The 25,075-nt window shown below is 46.0% G+C and overlaps 1 protein-coding gene across 1 annotated transcript; it reads left to right on the top strand.

Annotated features, from left to right (window-relative positions):
• Positions 1 to 581: 581 nt before the first annotated feature.
• sid4 (secreted immunoglobulin domain 4) lies at positions 582 to 24,468 on the top strand (the record flags this gene model as incomplete). Its single annotated transcript, XM_083764338.1, has 8 exons — positions 582 to 597; positions 7,036 to 7,182; positions 8,216 to 8,350; positions 10,303 to 10,475; positions 11,122 to 11,308; positions 13,800 to 13,979; positions 23,018 to 23,287; positions 24,356 to 24,468. The coding sequence occupies 8 exons, from the start codon at positions 582 to 584 to the stop codon at positions 24,358 to 24,360; spliced, it is 1,113 nt and encodes a 370-aa protein (XP_083620464.1). The 3' UTR covers positions 24,361 to 24,468.
• Positions 24,469 to 25,075: the final 607 nt, after the last annotated feature.

Here is a 25,075-nt window from a genome sequence, read left to right as displayed (position 1 = left end):
CCCCAAAAGATCGCAAAATATCACATTTTTTACAGCGACGCACATAGAGACGGCGCGCGTGCACGATAGCGCACGATCACGCGGATTTCGGCCGTTTTTTGGTAAATTACATCCAACATTAGTGATATTAGCGATTTTTTTTTAAACTTTTTGCTCTTTTGACCCCGCGATAACTGATATTGATTGTCATTCCGTTTTTTCCGTTAATGGGAGGTTTAGATTTTTCGATTAATTCCGTTTTTTCCGTGAATTGTAGGCCAAGGGTTAAGTACTGTGCTTTTTTGAGGTATTTGTACTTCACTTCAATGACTTGAGTTGCACCACTCAGTTCACACAGGTGTGATTTTTGCATACAATTGAAAACTTTAAATCGGACATTGATTCAGCATAATGAGTAGCCTACTTTTACTTTTGGGTAAGTACATATTTTTGATATCAATACTTTTGTACTTTTACTCAAGTACATTTTGAATTCCGAACTTGTAACAGAGTACTTCTGTATTGCAGTATTGATACTTGTACTAAAAGTAAAACGCATCTTCTCTCTGCCTCCTCTGTGTTCCGTATATGTTCATTGTACCATGGCGCCCTCCAGTGGTGAGTATTGTTCCTGTATCTGGTATACTCTCTGGTCCACCATACCGTGTCCAGAGACTGTTGTTGTTATCAACTAAACCATGTTAATATTGTGTCTCTTATCATCGTGTGGTTTTGGGGACCCCCTTGAGGGTTTGGGTTCCTATGCTAAATGATAGAAATCTCCACCACATTTTTTTTAGAAGGAAATAACTTGAATGAACAGCAATTCTGACCAGACTTTCAATGTTGTCTACGTCAGGGGTTCTCAACGTTTTTGGCTGGAGACCCCTGGAAATGACCCCCGGAAATGCTTTGGCCATGTCTCGCGACCCCCGCTACATGGCCAAAGCATTTCCGGGCGTCTCCCAGGCCCTCAACACCCCCAAATTGGGGGAATTGTTATTTTCACCCCTCTTATCAAAGACCTTCTGATGCCATCACCGCTCTTATCAAAGACCATTCTACATTTACTCAAGCATTCCCAGACTTTTACTACAGTGTAGTATTTCTATTGATACTTTTACTACAGAGCACTATTTCTACATTGCAGTATTGTTTTACTTAACCCATTCAGGACGGGAACCCCTTTTGGTGTTTTTAGCATTATGTTATACTTTAGCTATTTGAAAAATAGTGAAAATGTGAATGTGAATAGGCCTATATATTCTTTCAGAGCGAACTTTTTTAACTCAAATCTTTGTGCTTCTAGGGGGGCCCTGGCCCTGGAACAACATACTTTCAGAGGGGGGTTGGCGCTTGGCGGCCAAATACATAATAATTCTGGGCGTCCTTGACGTGAAAAAGGTTGAGCACCACTGACATAGAAACATGAGGTTTTTAAGAAAACTGTTTTAGAAAACACTTAGAATCGGCCTTAATCCTAAATGCGTTAAGCAAATAATTCCGTCTGATTCCATTTGATGGAAAGATAAGGACAAACAGACAGTGGATGGTTAAAGGTCGAGAGAGAGAGAGAGAGAGAGACACACAGAGAGAGAGAGAGACACACACACACACACACACACACACACACACACACACACACACACACACACACACACACACACACACACACAGAGAGAGACAGAGAGAGAGACACACAGAGAGAGAGAGACACAGACACACACACACACACACACACACACACACACACACACACACACACACACACACACACACACACACACACACACACACACACACACACACACACACACACACACACACACAGAGAGAGAGAGACAGAGAGAGAGACACAGACACAGAGAGAGAGACACACAGAGAGAGAGAGGACTAATAGACAGTATAGGCTGACATCTGCTGTCTCTTCACCATGGATATGTCTCCCATAGGTCTCGTTCTGTGTTCGCTGCTATTTTCAGGTAATAACAAAAGCTTTTTTTTGGTGGGGATTGCAATAAAACACACACGCAACGCTTTAGCAGCTTGACGATGAAACAAATTAACATCTTTCACAACATTTGTTTTTGAATACTGACTGCTTTATAGTATAGCGGCCTACCACCCACCCCTGTTCCCCCTCACTGTATATGTTTATTTCCCCCCTTTTACCTCCCATGATGATTTCCTATTTTGACTATATAGTTGTGTATATTCGTATGTCTGTAAATGTTTTGATGAATTGAACAAGGTGGATCCTCTTGTAAACAAGTGTAATGCTTTATGGTGTCGTCCACTCACTGTTAACAGTCTTTGTATTGAGTTGTGCTTGAAATGTACTGTAATTCTGCACACTGTTAATACATCAATCAATCAATAGTTCATATTCTATAGACAGTGTTGCACGTAGGCTACCACTGATGATGGCGCGTTATGTATTGTCATTACTATTGGAAAGGAGATCGTTTTGCCTTGCCATGTATTGATTTATATATATGATATTATATATATGCATATGATCAGGTATAAGTATAACATAGCATTTTTACTTTACTACATCCTGTGCATTAAAATATTTTTGCGAAGTCATTACATTTCCTATCCAGTTCAATCTGCATAGTATTTGCTCTTGGTGTTTGCTTTGTGGCATTTGTGTACACATCTGTCCCCCAGACCCGACTAAAGGTTCACAGAGTTGTGTGTGTGTGTGTGTGTGTGTGTGTGTGTGTGTGTGTGTGTGTGTGTGTGTGTGTGTGTGTGTGTGTGTGTGTGTGTGTGTGTGTGTGTGTGTTTTCCCATTTCTCTCCATTTTCATTGCCAATCAATGTAGTGTAATGCAGTCCCTGTCGCTCACATGACCGGACAGCAGGGGTCGCTATAGTGCAATGACATAAGAATCCCTTGCTGGTTTCCACTAAAAAACAATCCGGGTGGGCAGGTGTTTTTTGTTACCTCTATGCCACAAAAACAAAACAAACGCAACAATAACAAACAAAAAAACCCCTCTAAAAATAGCTTTGGCCTAGTTCTCAAACTTGGGCTAATATAATATGGCTGTGTGCATGGCCATATTATATATATGTCAATTTATATGTCAATTTTAGAGGTGTGCATTAATTGGCACTGCCCTCACAATTCAATTCGATTACGAATCTACGATTCACCAGGTAACGATTTGATTTGATTCTAGGATGCATTGAGATGCATCACACTTTTTAATAGGCCTATATAGTCTTCACAACATGGAAACCTTATCAACCTTAGTCAATACAAGCAGTCAGATATAGGACTACGGAACAACATATTTTATTTGCGACCACAGGTGTTGGTTGGTTGGTCACCCCAGGCAAGCCCCCATATATGGTGCCCAGGAATGGAGACGTGGAGACCCTGATGTCATAGATCGCTGTCGCAGTTAAGCCCATATATGGAGATCCCTGATGTCATCAATATTGGCCAGCAACTCCACATCTGACCTCAAACCTCAAACCCTTAGATCTCCATGGATACGTCAACCTGTTCTGACATTCCATATGTTGATCCTTCCCCATCCATCCTTCCTCTTGGACGTCTCCCTTTTGACTGATACCTGTCCATTTAAACTCTAGACGGGCCTGTTGACTGATACCTGTCCATTTAAACATTAGACGGGCCTGTTGACTGATACCTGTCCATTTAAACTCTAGACGGGCCTGTTGACTGATACCTCTCCATTTAAACTCTAGACGGGCCTGTTTACTGATACCTCTCCATTTAAACTCTAGACGGGCCTGTTGACTGATACCTGTCCATTTAAACTCTAGACGGGCCTGTTGACTGATACCTCTCCATTTAAACTCTAGACGGGCCTGTTTACTGATACCTCTCCATTTAAACTCTAGACGGGCCTGTTGACTGATACCTGTCCATTTAAACTCTAGACGGGCCTGTTGACTGATACCTGTCCATTTAAACTCTAGACGGGCCTGTTGATTGATACCTGTCCATTTAAACTCTAGACGGGCCTGTTGACTGATACCTGTCCATTTAAACTCTAGACGGGCCTTTTGACTGATACCTGTCCATTTAAACTCTAGACGGGCCTGTTGACTGATACCTGTCCATTTAAACTCTAGACGGGCCTGTTGACTGATACCTGTCCATTTAAACATTAGACGGGCCTGTTGACTGATACCTGTCCATTTAAACTCTAGACGGGCCTGTTGACTGATACCTGTCCATTTTAAACTCTAGACGGGCATGTTGACTGATACCTCTCCATTTAAACTCTAGACGGGCCTGTTGACTGATACCTGTCCATTTAAACTCTAGACGGGCCTGTTGACTGATACCTGTCCATTTAAACTCTAGACGGGCCTGTTGACTGATACCTGTCCATTTAAACTCTAGACGGGCCTGTTGACTGATACCTGTCCATTTAAACTCTAGACGGGCCTGTTGACTGATACCTGTCCATTTAAACTCTAGACGGGCCTGTTGACTGATACCTGTCCATTTAAACTCTAGACGGGCCTTTTGACTGATACCTGTCCATTTAAACTCTAGACGGGCCTGTTGACTGTTACCTGTCCATTTAAACTCTAGACGGGCCTGTTGACTGATACCTGTCCATTTAAACTCTAGACGGGCCTGTTGACTGATACCTGTCCATTTAAACTCTAGACGGGCCTTTTGACTGATACCTGTCCATTTAAACTCTAGACGGGCCTGTTGACTGATACCTGTCCATTTAAACTCTAGACGGGCCTGTTGACTGATACCTGTCCATTTAACCCATTCTGACCGGGCACCCATTTTGGTGTCAGCATCATGTTATGCTTTAGCTATTTAAAAATAGCAGATCTACAAGCTCATATCGCGCCACCGAGTGGCGCGATACGAGCTTGTAGGTCTGCTATTTTTGAAAAATCGAAGAGCGACTGACATTTTTAGAATCTGATCTCAGGTCAGAATGGGTTCATCAGACCAGTGTGTGTCCGGCGGAAACCTCGTATGAATCTGATCTCAGGTCAGAATGGGTTAAACTCTAGACGGGCCTGTTGACTGATACCTGTCCATTTAAACTCTAGACGGGCCTGTTTACTGATACCTGTCCATTTAAACTCTAGACAGGCCTTTTGACTGATACCTGTCCATTTAAACTCTAGACGGGCCTGTTGACTGATACCTGTCCATTTAAACTCTAGACGGGCCTGTTGACTGATACCTGTCCATTTAAACTCTAGACGGGCCTGTTGACTGATACCTGTCCATTTAAACTCTAGACGGGCCTGTTGACTGATACCTGTCCATTTAAACTCTAGACGGGCCTTTTGACTGATACCTGTCCATTTAAACTCTAGACGGGCCTGTTGACTGATACCTGTCCATTTAAACTCTAGACGGGCCTGTTGACTGATACCTGTCCATTTAAACATTAGACGGGCCTGTTGACTGATACCTGTCCATTTAAACTCTAGACGGGCCTGTTGACTGATACCTGTCCATTTTAAACTCTAGACGGGCATGTTGACTGATACCTCTCCATTTAAACTCTAGACGGGCCTGTTGACTGATACCTGTCCATTTAAACTCTAGACGGGCCTGTTGACTGATACCTGTCCATTTAAACTCTAGACGGGCCTGTTGACTGATACCTGTCCATTTAAACTCTAGACGGGCCTGTTGACTGATACCTGTCCATTTAAACTCTAGACGGGCCTGTTGACTGATACCTGTCCATTTAAACTCTAGACGGGCCTGTTGACTGATACCTGTCCATTTAAACTCTAGACGGGCCTTTTGACTGATACCTGTCCATTTAAACTCTAGACGGGCCTGTTGACTGTTACCTGTCCATTTAAACTCTAGACGGGCCTGTTGACTGATACCTGTCCATTTAAACTCTAGACGGGCCTGTTGACTGATACCTGTCCATTTAAACTCTAGACGGGCCTTTTGACTGATACCTGCATGTCCATTTAAACTCTAGACGGGCCTGTTGACTGATACCTGTCCATTTAAACTCTAGACGGGCCTTTTGACTGATACCTGTCCATTTAAACTCTAGACGGGCCTGTTGACTGATACCTGTCCATTTAAACTCTAGACGGGCCTGTTGACTGATACCTGTCCATTTAAACTCTAGACGGGCCTGTTGACTGATACCTGTCCATTTAAACTCTAGACGGGCCTGTTGACTGATACCTGTCCATTTAAACTCTAGACGGGCCTGTTTACTGATACCTGTCCATTTAAACTCTAGACGGGCCTTTTGACTGATACCTGTCCATTTAAACTCTAGACGGGCCTGTTGACTGATACCTGTCCATTTAAACTCTAGACGGGCCTGTTGACTGATACCTGTCCATTTAAACTCTAGACGGGCCTGTTGACTGATACCTGTCCATTTAAACTCTAGACGGGCCTTTTGACTGATACCTGTCCATTTAAACTCTAGACGGGCCTGTTGACTGATACCTGTCCATTTAAACTCTAGACGGGCCTTTTGACTGATACCTGTCCATTTAAACTCTAGACGGGCCTGTTGACTGATACCTGTCCATTTAAACTCTAGACGGGCCTGTTGACTGATACCTGTCCATTTAAACTCTAGACGGGCCTGTTGACTGATACCTGTCCATTTAAACTCTAGACGGGCCTGTTGACTGATACCTCTCCATTTAAACTCTAGACGGGCCTGTTGACTGATACCTGTCCATTTAAAAAAAAAACCTGCACACTCAAGAGAATGTCCCCGCTATAGTACTGCTACCACGCTTAGATCTCCATGTAGTGTATGGCCTGTTCTGACATTCCATATGTTGATCTGACCTCATCAAATCCTGTACACTCAAGACATGCTCCTTATATGGCCAGTGCAGAATTCATTCCATGTTCCATCTATACTTCTATACATCTTTAAAACAAAGCATCACATCACACAGACGATGTTCAATAGCACTAATTTATGCCAAAAATAAATCAAAAACCTAAAAATTGTAGTTATGCGGTACAGTAGGTAGCCTCCCGACAGCATTAGCCTATAATAATTGGGTTTTCTTCTTGTCTCTGCAGCGGGCGCACAGGCTCCTGTGGTCTCAGTGGAGCCCCGTGTGGCCGCAGTGCGCCAGGGGGAGTCGGCCAGCTTTAGGTGCGTGGTGGTGAGCGGTGCGCGGCCCGTCCAGCTGGAATGGAAGAGGAACAACAGCCCTGCCTTACCGGGTAAGTATACGGTATACCCGCTACGTACGGTAAGTACGGTGTACCGTACCGTCTCTGTGTCATGTTATTCTTTCTTAATTTTACAGAGTATAAGGCGTCGCAGTCCCGCCCCCTACCAGGGCCCAGTCCCGCCCCCTACCATGGCCTAGTCCCGCCCCCTACCATGGCCCAGTCCTGCCCCCTACCATGGCCCAGTCCCGCCCCCTACCAGGGCCCAGTCCCGCCCCCTACCATGGCCCAGTCCTGCCCCCTACCATGGCCCAGTCCCGCCCCCTACCATGGCCCAGTCCTGCCCCCTACCATGGCCCAGTCCCGCCCCCTACCATGGCCCAGTCCCGCCCCCTACCAGGGCCCAGTCCCGCCCCCTACCAGGGCCCAGTCCCGCCCCCTACCAGGGCCCAGTCCCGCCCCCTACCATGGCCCAGGAAATTATTATCCGTTCATTTTCCTCATAGACATTTCAAAAAGTGTTTATTTAAAGACGTTTACGCCGTGGACAAAAGCTCTTGTCGTGACAAATCATGACAACAAACACACATTTTTGAGCCGAACAAATAATTAGAAAGTAGAAAAAAACGGCAGGTTACAACACTTTTTTTGTTCTTTTTCCTTATAATTATTTGTTTATGTCACATTTTAGTCACCTGGAATGTTTTAGTGTCTAGTTTTAGTTGACTAAATATCATAAGATTTTAGTCGACTAAATTTACAGTTGATTTACAAAACCAAATGTATTTTGACAGTTTTTTCACTGAAAATAGCCGATCTGCTATCATGCAACACATTGTAAAATGATTTACTTAACTGGATCTCTAGTCCACTAGTCCCTTCCTAACATTTTAGTCTAGTTTTTAATTTGTTGACGAAAATTGTCAGTATATTTAAGTCTTAGTTTTAGTCATCATCATAGCTTAGTTTTCATTTAGTTTACCATTTAGTTTTCGTCAGTGGAGAAAAGGTAGTCGACGAACATGTTTCGTCTTAGTTTTAGTCGACGAAATAAATCACCACTGCTTGTCTCGTGTTTCTGCAGCCAACGCCAAGACGGGTCCAGACGGCTCGGTGCTGACCGTCGCTAACGTCCGCCCCCCCAACCACGGACAGTACCGCTGTGTGGCGTCCAACTCTGAAGGCCGCGCCTCCGGCACCGCCATGCTGAACGTCAGATGTGAGTTTGACACCTTAAAACATAATAATAATAATAATAATAATAATAATAATAATAACGAATTGCATTTTTTATAGCGCTTTTTTTCCAAGTGCTCAAAGCGCTTTACAATGGTTCATTCATTCATACATTGGGAGGTGAAGGTTCATTCATTCATACATTGGGAGGTGAAGGTTCATTCATTCATACATTGGGAGGTGAAGGTTCATTCATTCATACTTTGGGAGGTGAAGGTTCATTCATTCATACATTGGGAGGTGAAGGTTCATTCATTCATACTTTGGGAGGTGAAGGTTCATTCATTCATACGTTGGGAGGTGAAGGTTCATTCATTCATACATTGGGAGGTGAAGGTTCATTCATTCATACGTTGGGAGTTGAAGGTTCATTCATTCATACATTGGGAGGTGAAGGTTCATTCATTCATACATTGGGAGGTGAAGGTTCATTCATTCATACGTTGGGAGGTGAAGGTTCATTCATTCATACGTTGGGAGGTGAAGGTTCATTCATTCATACATTGGGAGGTGAAGGTTCATTCATTCATACATTGGGAGGTGAAGCGGTGAACAGTCGACGCCAGCGTCCTCACTTCCCACATTCACACACCGACGGTGGCGAGCTCACACCAACCGACTCATTGGAGGCGATGTAGGGTTCAGTGTCTTGCCCAAGGACACTTTGACATGTGGACAGGAGGAGGAGCCGGGATTCGAACCGCCGACCCACGGATCATTGCTCTACCCCCTTCCGTGTTTCCGTAAACATGCATGTGTGTGAATTCTCTCAAGTCCTGACATACATAGGTCATACATCAGGTACATACATCATACATCAGGTCATACATAGGTCATACATCAGGTCCTGACGTACATATAATAATATAATATAAATATATATAATATAATAACAAGAGGGCCGTTGCACCGGACTTGTCGATGCTGAGTCGGTTGATGGTTTTAAGATTTTGTTAAAAACACATTGTATTTAGGATAAATTTTAATTGTCTTGTATAAATGTTTATCTGACCCTTTTCGGCACGTCAATGTTTTATTTCTCGTTGTTATTAATTGCTCCTGATGTGTGGCCTGTTTTAAAACTCTTTTAGCGCCACCTGGTGGTCACCAGTTTAGGCTTTGAGTGCCAATTCTCCCATTATAAAGAAATAAATAATTTGTAATTATATTATGCATGTAATGTGCATGTCATCACCTGTACACCGGATTAGAGGAATATTCAAAATATGGATGAAAAAGACGTCTTGTCGTCCGTGGCATCCGGTACTTAATTGCCAATTAGACGTCTTGACGTTTATGGCACTGAAACTGTTTTAACTTAACGGTGTTATGTTGTTGGTCACTAACTATACAGCACTTTGTAACGTAGTTTTGAATACATACTTACTATGTACAGTACAGTACAATGTGTTCCATAGTGTCTGAGAGTCACCTGTGTTTAGTTTTATTCTCTTTACAACTAAATCTACTTAGTTCTTATCTAGCCCATTTAGGGCGGGAACCGCTTTTGGTGTTAGCATCATGTCGTGCTTTAGCTATTGAAAAATAGCAGATCTACAAGCTCATAGCGCGCCACCGAGTGGTCTGCTATTGTAGGTCTGCTATTTTTGAAAAATCAAAGAACGACTGACATAGAAACATAGCTTTTTCAGAAAACTGTCAGGATGTAGAAGACATTTTTAGAATCTGATCTCAGGTCAGAATGGAAAACTGTCAGGATGTAGAAGACATTTTTAGAATCTGATCTCAGGTCAGAATGGAAAACTGTCAGGATGCAGAAGACATTTTTAGAATCTGATCTCAGGTCAGAATGGGCTAGTATGTCAGCATGCATTTATGGCTCTTGTGTGTGTGCGTGCGTGCGTGCGTGTGTGTGTGTGTGTGTGTGTGTGTGTGTGTGTGTGTGTGTGTGTGTGTCTGCCTGCATACGTGCAGACTCCCCCAAGGTGCGCGTGGCCCCCCCGGGGCCCCTGAGGGTCCGGGCGGGGGAACCCGTGTCTGTGGAGTGCCGCGCCACCGGCCGGCCCCGCCCGCAGCTCACATGGAAGAGACAAGGCTCCACCCTGCAGCTGTTCACCTCCCTGAGGGACGACTCCAACACCATACAGGTTATTATATATAATATAATATAATATAATATAATATAATATAATATAATATAATATAATATAATATAATATAATATAATAAGAGACAGGGCTCCACCCTCCAGCTGTTCACCTCCCTGAGGGACGACTCCAACACCATACAGGTTATTATATATAATAACAATATAATAATAATATAATATAATATAATATAATATAATATAATATAATATAATATAATATAATATAATATAATATAATATAATATGATAAGAGACAGGGCTCCACCCTGCAGCTGTTCACCTCCCTGAGGGACGACTCCAACACCATACAGGTTATTATATATAATATAATATAATATAATATGATAAGAGACAGGGCTCCACCCTGCAGCTGTTCACCTCCCTGAGGGACGACAGCAACACCATACAGGTCACTATAATAACAATAACAACAACAATAATAATGACAATGACAATAATAACAATAAAAACAATAACAATAAATATAACTATTTAATCGCCATAAGGTTCAAGGTTGTACTTTGCTACTTTCAAAGGTGAAGCGATAAAACGCGCCTATAGTTCATTTTCAACGAGACCTGCGTTTCTACCTGCGTTTCGCCTTTCTTCCTATTCTTCTTCTTCTTCTGCGGTTCGATCCCCAGTGGGAGGCGGTGCGCCCGGAGGACTCGGGGGTGTACGTGTGCCAGGGCGAGAGCAACGAGGGGCTGACGGAGGTCAAGGTGGAGCTGGTGGTGGAGGGCGGCCAGGGGGCGCCAGTCGCCTCCGTGACCCCCCAGGAACTGACCGCCGTGGAGGGTCACTCTGTCACCATGCAGTGTCACGCCACTGGTGAGTACCACTGTAGTTACCCTCAACGACCCCCAGGGGCCACTGGTGAGTACCACTGTAGTTACCCTCAACGACCCCCAGGGGCCACTGGTGAGTACCACTGTAGTTACCCTCAACGACCCCCAGGGGCCACTGGTGAATACCACTGTAGTTACCCTCAACGACCCCCAGGGGTCACTGGTGAGTACCACTGTAGTTACCCTCAACGACCCCCAGGGGTCACTGGTGAGTACCACTGTAGTTACCCTCAACGACCCCCAGGGGCCACTGGTGAGTACCACTGTAGTTACCCTCAACGACCCCCAGGGGTCACTGGTGTTAACACTGTAGTTACCCTCAACGACCCCCAGGGGCCACTGGTGTTAACACTGTAGTTACCCTCAACGACCCCCAGGGGCCACTGGTGAGTACCACTGTAGTTACCCTCAACGACCCCCAGGGGCCACTGGTGAGTACCACTGTAGTTACCCTCAACGACCCCCAGGGGCCACTGGTGAGTACCACTGTAGTTACCCTCAACGACCCCCAGGGGCCACTGGTGAGTACCACTGTAGTTACCCTCAACGACCCCCAGGGGCCACTGGTGAGTACCACTGTAGTTACCCTCAACGACCCCCAGGGGCCACTGGTGAATACCACTGTAGTTACCCTCAACGACCCCCAGGGGTCACTGGTGAGTACCACTGTAGTTACCCTCAACGACCCCCAGGGGTCACTGGTGAGTACCACTGTAGTTACCCTCAACGACCCCCAGGGGCCACTGGTGAGTACCACTGTAGTTACCCTCAATGACCCCCAGGGGCCACTGGTGTTAACACTGTAGTTACCCTCAACGACCCCCAGGGGCCACTGGTGAATACCACTGTAGTTACCCTCAACGACCCCCAGGGGCCACTGGTGAGTACCACTGTAGTTACCCTCAACGACCCCCAGGGGCCACTGGTGAGTACCACTGTAGTTACCCTCAACGACCCCCAGGGGCCACTGGTGAGTACCACTGTAGTTACCCTCAATGACCCCCAGGGGCCACTGGTGAGTATCACTGTAGTTACCCTCAACGACCAGCAGGGGCCACTGGTGAGTACCACTGTAGTTACCCTCAACGACCCCCAGGGGCCACTGGTGAGTCAGTACCACTGTAGTTACCCTCAACGACCCCCAGGGGCCACTGGTGAGTATCACTGTAGTTACCCTCAACGACCAGCAGGGGCCACTGGTGAGTCAGTACCACTGTAGTTACCCTCAAGGAGCCCCAGGGGCCCTTCAATCTCTCTTCTAACCCTCTTCTATCTTGAATCCTTTTGCCAGCATCATCATTGTTGTGAGAGCAACAAAGGTTTGTGTAGTTTGTCTGTTGGTTTCTATCGTTTATGTTGTTGTTCTGTAAAAGTGGTGGTATTAGGGGCTTGTTTGTTTGTGTGTGCCTCGACGGAGCGGGCGGTAGAGTTTCTGCTATCGTGCACACACACACACACACACACACACACACACACACACACACACACACACACACACACACACACACAAACACACACACACACACACACACACACACACACACACACACACACATATAACGTGCCATGCACTGCCAATCCTTCAGTATATCAGTGTTGTCTGTCTGTCTGTCTGTCTGTCTGTCTGTCTGTCTGTCTGTCTGTCTGTCTGTCTGTCTGTCTGTCTGTTTACACACTGACTGACTGACTGACTGACTGGTTATAAAAAAAGGTTGATTTGATTTGATATCTCCTGTCTGTAATGTAATGTAACCCTATCTCGTTCTCTCCATGGCTGTAATGTAACTCTATCTCGTTCTCTCCTGTCTGTAATGTAACCCTATCTCGTTCTCTCCTGTCTGTAATGTAACCCTATCTCGTTCTCTCCTGTCTGTAATGTAACCCTATCTCGTTCTCTCCTGTCTGTAATGTAACTCTATCTCGTTCTCTCCTGTCTGTAATGTAACCCTATCTCGTTCTCTCCTGTCTGTAATGTAACCCTATCTCGTTCTCTCCATTGCTGTAATGTAACCCTATCTCGTTCTCTCCTGTCTGTAATGTAACCCTATCTCGTTCTCTCCTGTCTGTAATGTAACTCGTTCTCTCCTGTCTGTAATGTAACTCTATCTCGTTCTCTCCTGTCTGTAATGTAACCCTATCTCGTTCTCTCCTGTCTGTAATGTAACCCTATCTCGTTCTCTCCTGTCTGTAATGTAACTCGTTCTCTCCTGTCTGTAATGTAACTCTATCTCGTTCTCTCCTGTCTGTAATGTAACCCTATCTCGTTCTCTCCATGGCTGTAATGTAACCCTATCTCGTTCTCTCCTGTCTGTAATGTAACCGTATCTCATTCTCTCCATGGCTGTAATGTAACCCTATCTCGTTCTCTCCTGTCTGTAATGTAACCCTATCTCGTTCTCTCCATGTCTGTAATGTAACTCTGTCTCGTTCTCTCCATGGCAGTAATGTAACCCTATCTCGTTCTCTCCTTTGAGGTTCCCCTCCCCCCGCCATCGCCTGGTCCAAACTGCGCGCGCCGCTGCCGTGGCGCCACAGCGTGGTGGGTGGCGTGCTGACGCTGAGCAGTGTGGGCCGGCAGGACTCGGGACAGTACATCTGCAACGCCACCAACCAGCACGGCTACAGCCAGGCCTTCTCCCAGCTGGAGGTGGAGTGTGAGTAGAACCAGTGTTGTTTTCGTCGACTAAAACTAGTACGAAAAATGTTCGTCGACTACCTTTTTCCACTGACAAAAACGAATGGAAACTAAATGAAAACTAAGCTATGACGACTAAAACTAAGACTAAATATAGGCCTACTGACAATTTCGTCGACAAATAAAAACTAGACTAAAATGTTAAGAAGGGACTAGTGGACAAGAGAAGTCATTTTACACTTGGTTGCATGCTGAAAATAGCTGATCTACAAGCTTGTAGATCGGCTATTTTCAGCAAGTGTAAAAACACTCATTACGACGGCATCAAGGCCCACCAAAACACATTTTAGTCGACTAAATCACCTGTAGATTTAGTCGACTAAAATTTTATGACATTTAGTCGACTAAAACTAGACTAACACTAAGACATTTCCAGGTGACTAAAATGTGACTAAAACTAAATGAAGTTTCAGTCCAAAGACTATACGACTAAAACTAAAATAGAAATTTGCTGCCAAAAACAACACTGAGTAGAACTGAGTGCAGAACCTTCTCTCAGCTGGAGGTAGAACTGAACTGAGTACAGAACCTTCTCCCAGTTGGAGGTAGAACTGAACTGAGTACAGAACCTTCTCCCAGCTGGAGGTAGAACTGAACTGAGTACAGAACCTTCTCCCAGCTGGAGGTAGAACTGAGTACAGAACCTTCTCCCAGATGGAGGTAGAACTGAACTGAGTACAGAACCTTCTCCCAGCTGGAGGTAGAACTGAGTACAGAACCTTCTCTCAGCTGGAGGTAGAACTGAACTGAGTACAGAACCTTCTCCCAGCTGGAGGTAGAACTGAACTGAGTACAGAACCTTCTCCCAGCTGGAGGTAGAACTGAACTGAGTACAGAACCTTCTCCCAGCTGGAGGTAGAACTGAGAACAGAACCTTCTCCCAGCTGGAGGTAGAACTGAACTGAGTACAGAACCTTCTCCCAGCTGGAGGTAGAACTGAACTGAGTACAGAACCTTCTCCCAGCTGGAGGTAAAACTGAGTACAGAACCTTCTCCCAGTTGGAGGTAGAACTGAACTGAGTACAGAACCTTCTCCCAGCTGGAGGTAGAACTGAACTGAGTACAGAACCTTCGCCCAGCTGGAGGTAGAACTGAGAACATAACCTTCTCTCAGCTGGAGGTAGAACTGAACTGAGTACAGAACCTTCTCTCAGTGTGAGTAGAACTGAGTACAGAACCTTCTCCCAGCTGGAGGTAGAACTGAACTGAGTACAGAACCTTCTCCCAGCTGGAGGTAGAACTGAACTGAGTACAGAACCTTCTCCCAGCTGGAGGTAGAACTGAGTACAGAACCTTCTCCCAGATGGAGGTAGAACTGAACTGAGTACAGAACCTTCTCCCAGCTGGAGGTAGAACTGAACTGAGTACAGAACCTTCTCCCAGCTGGAGGTAGAACTGAGTACAGAACCTTCTCTCAGCTGGAGGTAGAACTGAACTGAGTACAGAACCTTCTCCCAGCTGGAGGTAGAACTGAACTGAGTACAGAACCTTCTCCCAGCTGGAGGTAGAACTGAACTGAGTACAGAACCTTCTCCCAGCTGGAGGTAGAACTGAGAACAGAACCTTCTCCCAGCTGGAGGTAGAACTGAACTGAGTACAGAACCTTCTCCCAGCTGGAGGTAGAACTGAACTGAGTACAGAACCTTCTCCCAGCTGGAGGTAAAACTGAGTACAGAACCTTCTCCCAGTTGGAGGTAGAACTGAACTGAGTACAGAACCTTCTCCCAGCTGGAGGTAGAACTGAACTGAGTACAGAACCTTCTCCCAGTTGGAGGTAGAACTGAACTGAGTACAGAACCTTCTCCCAGCTGGAGGTAGAACTGAACTGAGTACAGAACCTTCGCCCAGCTGGAGGTAGAACTGAGAACAGAACCTTCTCTCAGCTGGAGGTAGAACTGAACTGAGTACAGAACCTTCTCTCAGTGTGAGTAGAACTGAGTACAGAACCTTCTCCCAGCTGGAGGTAGAACTGAACTGAGTACAGAACCTTCTCCCAGCTGGAGGTGGAACTGAACTGAGTACAGAACCTTCTCCCAGCTGGAGGTAGAACTGAACTGAGTACAGAACCTTCTCCCAGCTGGAGGTGGAACTGAACTGAGTACAGAACCTTCTCCCAGCTGGAGGTAGAACTGAGTACAGAACCTTCTCCCAGATGGAGGTAGAACTGAACTGAGTACAGAACCTTCTCCCAGTGTGAGTAGAACTGAGTACAGAACCTTCTCTCAGTGTGAGTAGAACTGAGTACAGAACCTTCTCCCAGCTGGAGGTAGAACTGAACTGAGTACAGAACCTTCTCCCAGCTGGAGGTAGAACTGAGTACAGAACCTTGTCTCAGTGTGAGTAGAACTGAGTACAGAACCTTCTCTCAGCTGGAGGTAGAACTGAACTGAGTACAGAACCTTCTCCCAGCTGGAGGTAGAACTGAACTGAGTACAGAACCTTCTCCCAGCTGGAGGTGGAACTGAACTGAGTACAGAACCTTCTCCCAGCTGGAGGTAGAACTGAGTACAGAACCTTCTCCCAGATGGAGGTAGAACTGAACTGAGTACAGAACCTTCTCCCAGTGTGAGTAGAACTGAGTACAGAACCTTCTCTCAGTGTGAGTAGAACTGAGTACAGAACCTTTTCCCAGCTGGAGGTAGAACTGAACTGAGTACAGAACCTTCTCCCAGCTGGAGGTAGAACTGAGTACAGAACCTTGTCTCAGTGTGAGTAGAACTGAGTACAGAACCTTCTCTCAGCTGGAGGTAGAACTGAACTGAGTACAGAACCTTCTCCCAGCTGGAGGTGGAACTGAACTGAGTACAGAACCTTCTCCCAGCTGGAGGTAGAACTGAACTGAGTACAGAACCTTCTCTCAGCTGGAGGTAGAACTGAACTGAGTACAGAACCTTCTCTCAGCTGGAGGTAGAACTGAACTGAGTACAGAACCTTCTCCCAGCTGGAGGTAGAACTGAACTGAGTACAGAACCTTCTCTCAGCTGGAGGTGGAACTGAACTGAGTACAGAACCTTCTCCCAGCTGGAGGTAGAACTGAGTACAGAACCTTCTCCCAGATGGAGGTAGAACTGAACTGAGTACAGAACCTTCTCCCAGTGTGAGTTGAACTGAGTACAGAACCTTCTCTCAGTGTGAGTAGAACTGAGTACAGAACCTTCTCCCAGCTGGAGGTAGAACTGAACTGAGTACAGAACCTTCTCTCAGCTGGAGGTAGAACTGAACTGAGTACAGAACCTTCTGCCAGCTGGAGGTAGAACTGAACTGAGTACAGAACCTTCTCCCAGCTGGAGGTAGAACTGAGTACAGAACCTTCTCCCAGCTGGAGGTAGAACTGAACTGAGTACAGAACCTTCTCCCAGCTGGAGGTAGAACTGAGAACAGAACCTTCTCCCAGCTGGAGGTAGAACTGAACTGAGTACAGAACCTTCTCCTAGCTGGAGGTAGAACTGAACTGAGTACAGAACCTTCTCCCAGCTGGAGGTAGAACTGAACTGAGTACAGAACCTTCTCCCAGCTGGAGGTAGAACTGAACTGAGTACAGAACCTTCTCCCAGCTGGAGGTAGAACTGAGAACAGAACCTTCTCCCAGCTGGAGGTAGAACTGAACTGAGTACAGAACCTTCTCCCAGCTGGAGGTAGAACTGAACTGAGTACAGAACCTTCTCCCAGCTGGAGGTAGAACTGAGTACAGAACCTTCTCCCAGCTGGAGGTAGAACTGAACTGAGTACAGAACCTTCTCCCAGCTGGAGGTAGAACTGAGTACAGAACCTTCTCCCAGCTGGAGGTAGAACTGAACTGAATACAGAACCTTCTCCCAGGTGGAGGTAGAACTGAGTACAGAACCTTCTCCCAGCTGGAGGTAGAACTGAACTGAGTACAGAACCTTGTCTCAGTGTGAGTAGAACTGAGTACAGAACCTTCTCTCAGCTGGAGGTAGAACTGAACTGAGTACAGAACCTTCTCCCAGCTGGAGGTAGAACTGAACTGAGTACAGAACCTTGTCTCAGTGTGAGTAGAACTGAGTACAGAACCTTCTCTCAGCTGGAGGTAGAACTGAACTGAGTACAGAACCTTCTCCCAGCTGGAGGTAGAACTGAACTGAGTACAGAACCTTCTCCCAGCTGGAGGTGGAACTGAACTGAGTACAGAACCTTCTCCCAGCTGGAGGTAGAACTGAGTACAGAACCTTCTCCCAGATGGAGGTAGAACTGAACTGAGTACAGAACCTTCTCCCAGTGTGAGTAGAACTGAGTACAGAACCTTCTCTCAGTGTGAGTAGAACTGAGTACAGAACCTTCTCCCAGCTGGAGGTAGAACTGAACTGAGTACAGAACCTTCTCCCAGCTGGAGGTAGAACTGAGTACAGAACCTTGTCTCAGTGTGAGTAGAACTGAGTACAGAACCTTCTCTCAGCTGGAGGTAGAACTGAACTGAGTACAGAACCTTCTCCCAGCTGGAGGTAGAACTGAACTGAGTACAGAACCTTCTCCCAGCTGGAGGTGGAACTGAGTACAGAACCTTCTCCCAGATGGAGGTAGAACTGAACTGAGTACAGAACCTTCTCCCAGTGTGAGTTGAACTGAGTACAGAACCTTCTCTCAGTGTGAGTAGAACTGAGTACAGAACCTTCTCTCAGCTGGAGGTAGAACTGAACTGAGTACAGAACCTTCTCCCAGCTGGAGGTAGAACTGAACTGAGTACAGAACCTTCTCTCAGCTGGAGGTAGAACTGAACTGAGTACAGAACCTTCTCCCAGCTGGAGGTAGAACTGAACTGAGTACAGAACCTTCTCTCAGCTGGAGGTAGAACTGAGTACAGAACCTTCTCCCAGCTGGAGGTAGAACTGAACTGAGTACAGAACCTTCTCCCAGCTGGAGGTAGAACTGAGAACAGAACCTTCTCCCAGCTGGAGGTAGAACTGAGTACAGAACCTTCTCCCAGCTGGAGGTAGAACTGAACTGAGTACAGAACCTTCTCCTAGCTGGAGGTAGAACTGAACTGAGTACAGAACCTTCTCCCAGCTGGAGGTAGAACTGAACTGAGTACAGAACCTTCTCCCAGCTGGAGGTAGAACTGAACTGAGTACAGAACCTTCTCCCAGCTGGAGGTAGAACTGAGAACAGAACCTTCTCCCAGCTGGAGGTAGAACTGAACTGAGTACAGAACCTTCTCCCAGCTGGAGGTAGAACTGAACTGAGTACAGAACCTTCTCCCAGCTGGAGGTAGAACTGAGTACAGAACCTTCTCCCAGCTGGAGGTAGAACTGAACTGAGTACAGAACCTTCTCCCAGCTGGAGGTAGAACTGAGTACAGAACCTTCTCCCAGCTGGAGGTAGAACTGAACTGAGTACAGAACCTTCTCCTAGCTGGAGGTAGAACTGAACTGAGTACAGAACCTTGTCTCAGTGTGAGTAGAACTGAGTACAGAACCTTCTCTCAGCTGGAGGTAGAACTGAACTGAGTACAGAACCTTCTCCCAGCTGGAGGTAGAACTGAACTGAGTACAGAACCTTGTCTCAGTGTGAGTAGAACTGAGTACAGAACCTTCTCTCAGCTGGAGGTAGAACTGAACTGAGTACAGAACCTTCTCCCAGCTGGAGGTAGAACTGAACTGAGTACAGAACCTTCTCCCAGCTGGAGGTGGAACTGAACTGAGTACAGAACCTTCTCCCAGCTGGAGGTAGAACTGAGTACAGAACCTTCTCCCAGATGGAGGTAGAACTGAACTGAGTACAGAACCTTCTCCCAGTGTGAGTAGAACTGAGTACAGAACCTTCTCTCAGTGTGAGTAGAACTGAGTACAGAACCTTCTCCCAGCTGGAGGTAGAACTGAACTGAGTACAGAACCTTCTCCCAGCTGGAGGTAGAACTGAGTACAGAACCTTGTCTCAGTGTGAGTAGAACTGAGTACAGAACCTTCTCTCAGCTGGAGGTAGAACTGAACTGAGTACAGAACCTTCTCCCAGCTGGAGGTAGAACTGAACTGAGTACAGAACCTTCTCCCAGCTGGAGGTGGAACTGAGTACAGAACCTTCTCCCAGATGGAGGTAGAACTGAACTGAGTACAGAACCTTCTCCCAGTGTGAGTTGAACTGAGTACAGAACCTTCTCTCAGTGTGAGTAGAACTGAGTACAGAACCTTCTCTCAGCTGGAGGTAGAACTGAACTGAGTACAGAACCTTCTCCCAGCTGGAGGTAGAACTGAACTGAGTACAGAACCTTCTCTCAGCTGGAGGTAGAACTGAACTGAGTACAGAACCTTCTCCCAGCTGGAGGTAGAACTGAACTGAGTACAGAACCTTCTCTCAGCTGGAGGTAGAACTGAGTACAGAACCTTCTCCCAGCTGGAGGTAGAACTGAACTGAGTACAGAACCTTCTCCCAGCTGGAGGTAGAACTGAGAACAGAACCTTCTCCCAGCTGGAGGTAGAACTGAGTACAGAACCTTCTCCCAGCTGGAGGTAGAACTGAACTGAGTACAGAACCTTCTCCTAGCTGGAGGTAGAACTGAACTGAGTACAGAACCTTCTCCCAGCTGGAGGTAGAACTGAACTGAGTACAGAACCTTCTCCCAGCTGGAGGTAGAACTGAACTGAGTACAGAACCTTCTCCCAGCTGGAGGTAGAACTGAGAACAGAACCTTCTCCCAGCTGGAGGTAGAACTGAACTGAGTACAGAACCTTCTCCCAGCTGGAGGTAGAACTGAACTGAGTACAGAACCTTCTCCCAGCTGGAGGTAGAACTGAGTACAGAACCTTCTCCCAGCTGGAGGTAGAACTGAACTGAGTACAGAACCTTCTCCCAGCTGGAGGTAGAACTGAGTACAGAACCTTCTCCCAGCTGGAGGTAGAACTGAACTGAGTACAGAACCTTCTCCTAGCTGGAGGTAGAACTGAACTGAGTACAGAACCTTCTCCCAGCTGGAGGTAGAACTGAACTGAGTACAGAACCTTCTCCCAGCTGGAGGTAGAACTGAGTACAGAACCTTGTCTCAGTGTGAGTAGAACTGAGTACAGAACCTTCTCTCAGCTGGAGGTAGAACTGAACTGAGTACAGAACCTTCTCCCAGCTGGAGGTAGAACTGAACTGAGTACAGAACCTTCTCCCAGCTGGAGGTGGATCTGAACTGAGTACAGAACCTTCTCCCAGCTGGAGGTAGAACTGAGTACAGAACCTTCTCCCAGATGGAGGTAGAACTGAACTGAGTACAGAACCTTCTCCCAGTGTGAGTAGAACTTAGTACAGAACCTTCTCTCAGTGTGAGTAGAACTGAGTACAGAACCTTCTCTCAGCTGGAGGTAGAACTGAACTGAGTACAGAACCTTCTCCTAGCTGGAGGTAGAACTGAACTGAGTACAGAACCTTCTCCCAGCTGGAGGTAGAACTGAACTGAGTACAGAACCTTCTCCCAGCTGGAGGTAGAACTGAGTACAGAACCTTGTCTCAGTGTGAGTAGAACTGAGTACAGAACCTTCTCTCAGCTGGAGGTAGAACTGAACTGAGTACAGAACCTTCTCCCAGCTGGAGGTAGAACTGAACTGAGTACAGAACCTTCTCCCAGCTGGAGGTGGATCTGAACTGAGTACAGAACCTTCTCCCAGCTGGAGGTAGAACTGAGTACAGAACCTTCTCCCAGATGGAGGTAGAACTGAACTGAGTACAGAACCTTCTCCCAGCTGGAGGTAGAACTGAACTGAGTATAGAACCTTCTCCCAGCTGGAGGTAGAACTGAGTACAGAACCTTCTCTCAGTGTGAGTAGAACTGAGTACAGAACCTTCTCTCAGCTGGAGGTAGAACTGAACTGAGTACAGAACCTTCTCCCAGCTGGAGGTAGAACTGAGTACAGAACCTTCTCCCAGCTGGAGGTAGAACTGAGAACAGAACCTTCTCCCAGCTGGAGGTAGAACTGAGTACAGAACCTTCTCCCAGCTGGAGGTAGAACTGAACTGAGTACAGAACCTTCTCCTAGCTGGAGGTAGAACTGAACTGAGTACAGAACCTTCTCCCAGCTGGAGGTAGAACTGAGTACAGAACCTTCTCTCAGCTGGAGGTAGAACTGAACTGAGTACAGAACCTTCTCCCAGCTGGAGGTAGAACTGAACTGAGTACAGAACCTTCTCCCAGCTGGAGGTAGAACTGAGTACAGAACCTTCTCTCAGCTGGAGGTAGAACTGAACTGAGTACAGAACCTTCTCCCAGCTGGAGGTAGAACTGAACTGAGTACAGAACCTTCTCCCAGCTGGAGGTAGAACTGAACTGAGTACAGAACCTTCTCCCAGCTGGAGGTAGAACTGAACTGAGAACAGAACCTTCTCCCAGCTGGAGGTAGAACTGAACTGAGTACAGAACCTTCTCCCAGCTGGAGGTAGAACTGAACTGAGTACAGAACCTTCTCCCAGCTGGAGGTAGAACTGAGTACAGAACCTTCTCCCAGCTGGAGGTAGAACTGAACTGAGTACAGAACCTTCTCCCAGCTGGAGGTAGAACTGAGTACAGAACCTTCTCCCAGCTGGAGGTAGAACTGAACTGAATACAGAACCTTCTCCCAGGTGGAGGTAGAACTGAGTACAGAACCTTCTCCCAGCTGGAGGTAGAACTGAACTGAGTACAGAATCTTCTCTCAGTGTGAGTAGAAGTGAGTCGGCCTGTTTTACTGAGAGTGTACAAATGTTTACACTTGTACACTCTCAGAGTTGAGTTAACATTGATTTTGAATATAAATTGTCAAATAATTTGTAAGAAGAAAAACAAAAATCTAAAAGTGTTGCATCCTGCCTTTAAAAAAAAATCTTTCTAATTATTTGATCATGACGGGTCACAACTCCAGTTGTCTTTGTCCGCGGCGTAAACGTCGTTAAATAAACACTTTTTGAAAAGTCTATGAGGAAAATTAACGGGGATTTCTTTTCCGGGGGGTCTCTCCGCAAACCGTTTCGGCCACCGCTCATGCCTCTAATTCGCTTGCGCTCTTTCCTTGTTCTCCCTCCTGGTCGCAGCCCCTCCCTACGCCACCTCCCTGCCCGACCAGGTGAAGCTCCGGCCAGGCGACGCCCTACGTCTGCAGTGCCTGGCGCACGGCAGCCACCCAATGACGTTCAGCTGGAGCCGGCCGGGCAGCGTGCCCATGTCGGCGCTGGCAGAGATCACCCAGGGCGGGGAGCTCCTGGTGGGCAGCGTCACGCCCAGCGACGCCGGCACCTACAAGTGCGTGGCCGCCAATCACATCGGGTCCTCCGAGGCGCTGGCCAAAGTCACCGTGAGAGGAGGTGAGCACTGTTGTTTCTATTTTAGTTTAGTCATATAGTCTTTGGACTGAAACTTTCATTTAGTTTCAGTCACATTTTAGTCACCTGAAATGTCTTAGTGTTAGTCTTTAGTCGACTAAAAAATATTTTTGGCGGGCCTTGATGCCGTCGTAATGAGTGTTTTTACACTTGCTGAAAATAGCCGATCTACAAGCTCACAACGCGTCGCAACGCATGCAAACCAAGTGTAAAATGACTTCTACTGGATCTCTTGTCCACTAGTCCCTTCCTAACATTTTAGTCTAGTTTTTATTTGTCGAAGGAAATTGTCAATATATTTAGTCTTAGTTTTAGTCATCATAGCTTAGTTTTAATTTAGTTTCCATTTAGTTTTCGTCAGTGGAAAAAGGTAGTCGACGAACATTTCTCGTCTTAGTTTTAGTCGACGAAAACAACACTGGTGAGGAGTGATTGGTAGAGAGATGTCCCGATACTGCAGTATCAGCATCGGAAAAGTATCGGTTTCGGCCAAATAGTACAAGTTTCAGTGTTTTGGCAGCAAATTTAGATTTCATAGTTTTTAGTCCATTTAGTCTCTTGAATAGTTTTCATTTCGTTCGTTTTTTTGGCACATTTTAGTCACCCGGGAATGTTTTAGTGTTAGTCTAGTTTCAGTCGATTAAATGTCATAAGATTTTAGTCGACTAAATCTACGGTTGATTTAGTCGAACAAAATGTGTTTTGATGCCATCGAAATGGCTGTTTTTTTTTTCAGATGCTGAAAATAGCAGATCTACAAGCTCACAGATCGTCTATTTTCAGCATGCAACTAATTGTAAAATGACTTATTCTGGACCTCTTGTCCACTACTATAGTCCCTAACATTTTAATGAATTTCTTTTTAACGAAATTGTCAGTATATTTAGTCTTCGTTATATAGTCATCATAGCTTAGTTTTTATTTAGTTTCCATTTAGTTTTCGTCAGTAACCATTTAGTTCTCTCTCTCTCTCTCTCTCTCTCTCTCTCTCTCTCTCTCTCTCTCTCTCTCTCTCTCTCTCTCTCTCCCTCCTTTGCTTTTGTGTTACAGCCTAAGCCGTCCTCCTCACACAGATCATCCTCTCATCAAGTTGACAATCCCTCTGCTGTGCGCTTACCGCACGCACGCACGCACACACACACACACACACACACACACACACACACACACACACACACACACACACACACACACACACACACACACACACACACACACACACACACACACACACACACACACACACACACCGCGGTGAATACCATGTAGAAAATAAACCTTGACAACCTTTGGGAGACTTGGGGCTTTATTGTATGCATTTACATAATGTTTTGTTGTATGCATAATTATATTACATAATGTTTTGTTGTATGCATAATTATATTACATAATGTTTCAATTTCATATTTTTTGACGGGCTTTTGAAATTACATCATATGGAAGCCAAGTCTTTGAACTTTTAATGTTTGTTTAGAGCGCTTTTTAACCAAAATTCGAATGGCAGCCAAGTCTATGAACTTTTAATGTTTGTTTAGAGCGCTTTTTAACCAAAATTCGAATGGCAGCCAAGTCTATGAACTTTTAATGTTTGTTTAGAGCGCCTTTTAACCAAAATTTGAATGGCTGAGCTGCCAATCATCATAGTTGAGTGACAGCAGCTGGGACAGGGCGGGGCAGACTCCATTGATTGACAGGTGAGTGTCCACAGCATTGCCCATGTGCAGACCGCGGCCATGTTGTCATCAGAGTTTGGAAGCACTCGTTTTCAGT

Source organism: Protomyctophum parallelum (assembly GCF_964188405.1).
Source record: "Protomyctophum parallelum genome assembly, chromosome: 5".
Taxonomy (NCBI): Eukaryota; Metazoa; Chordata; class Actinopteri; order Myctophiformes; family Myctophidae; genus Protomyctophum; species Protomyctophum parallelum.
This window is presented reverse-complemented; position numbering and strand designations above follow the sequence as displayed.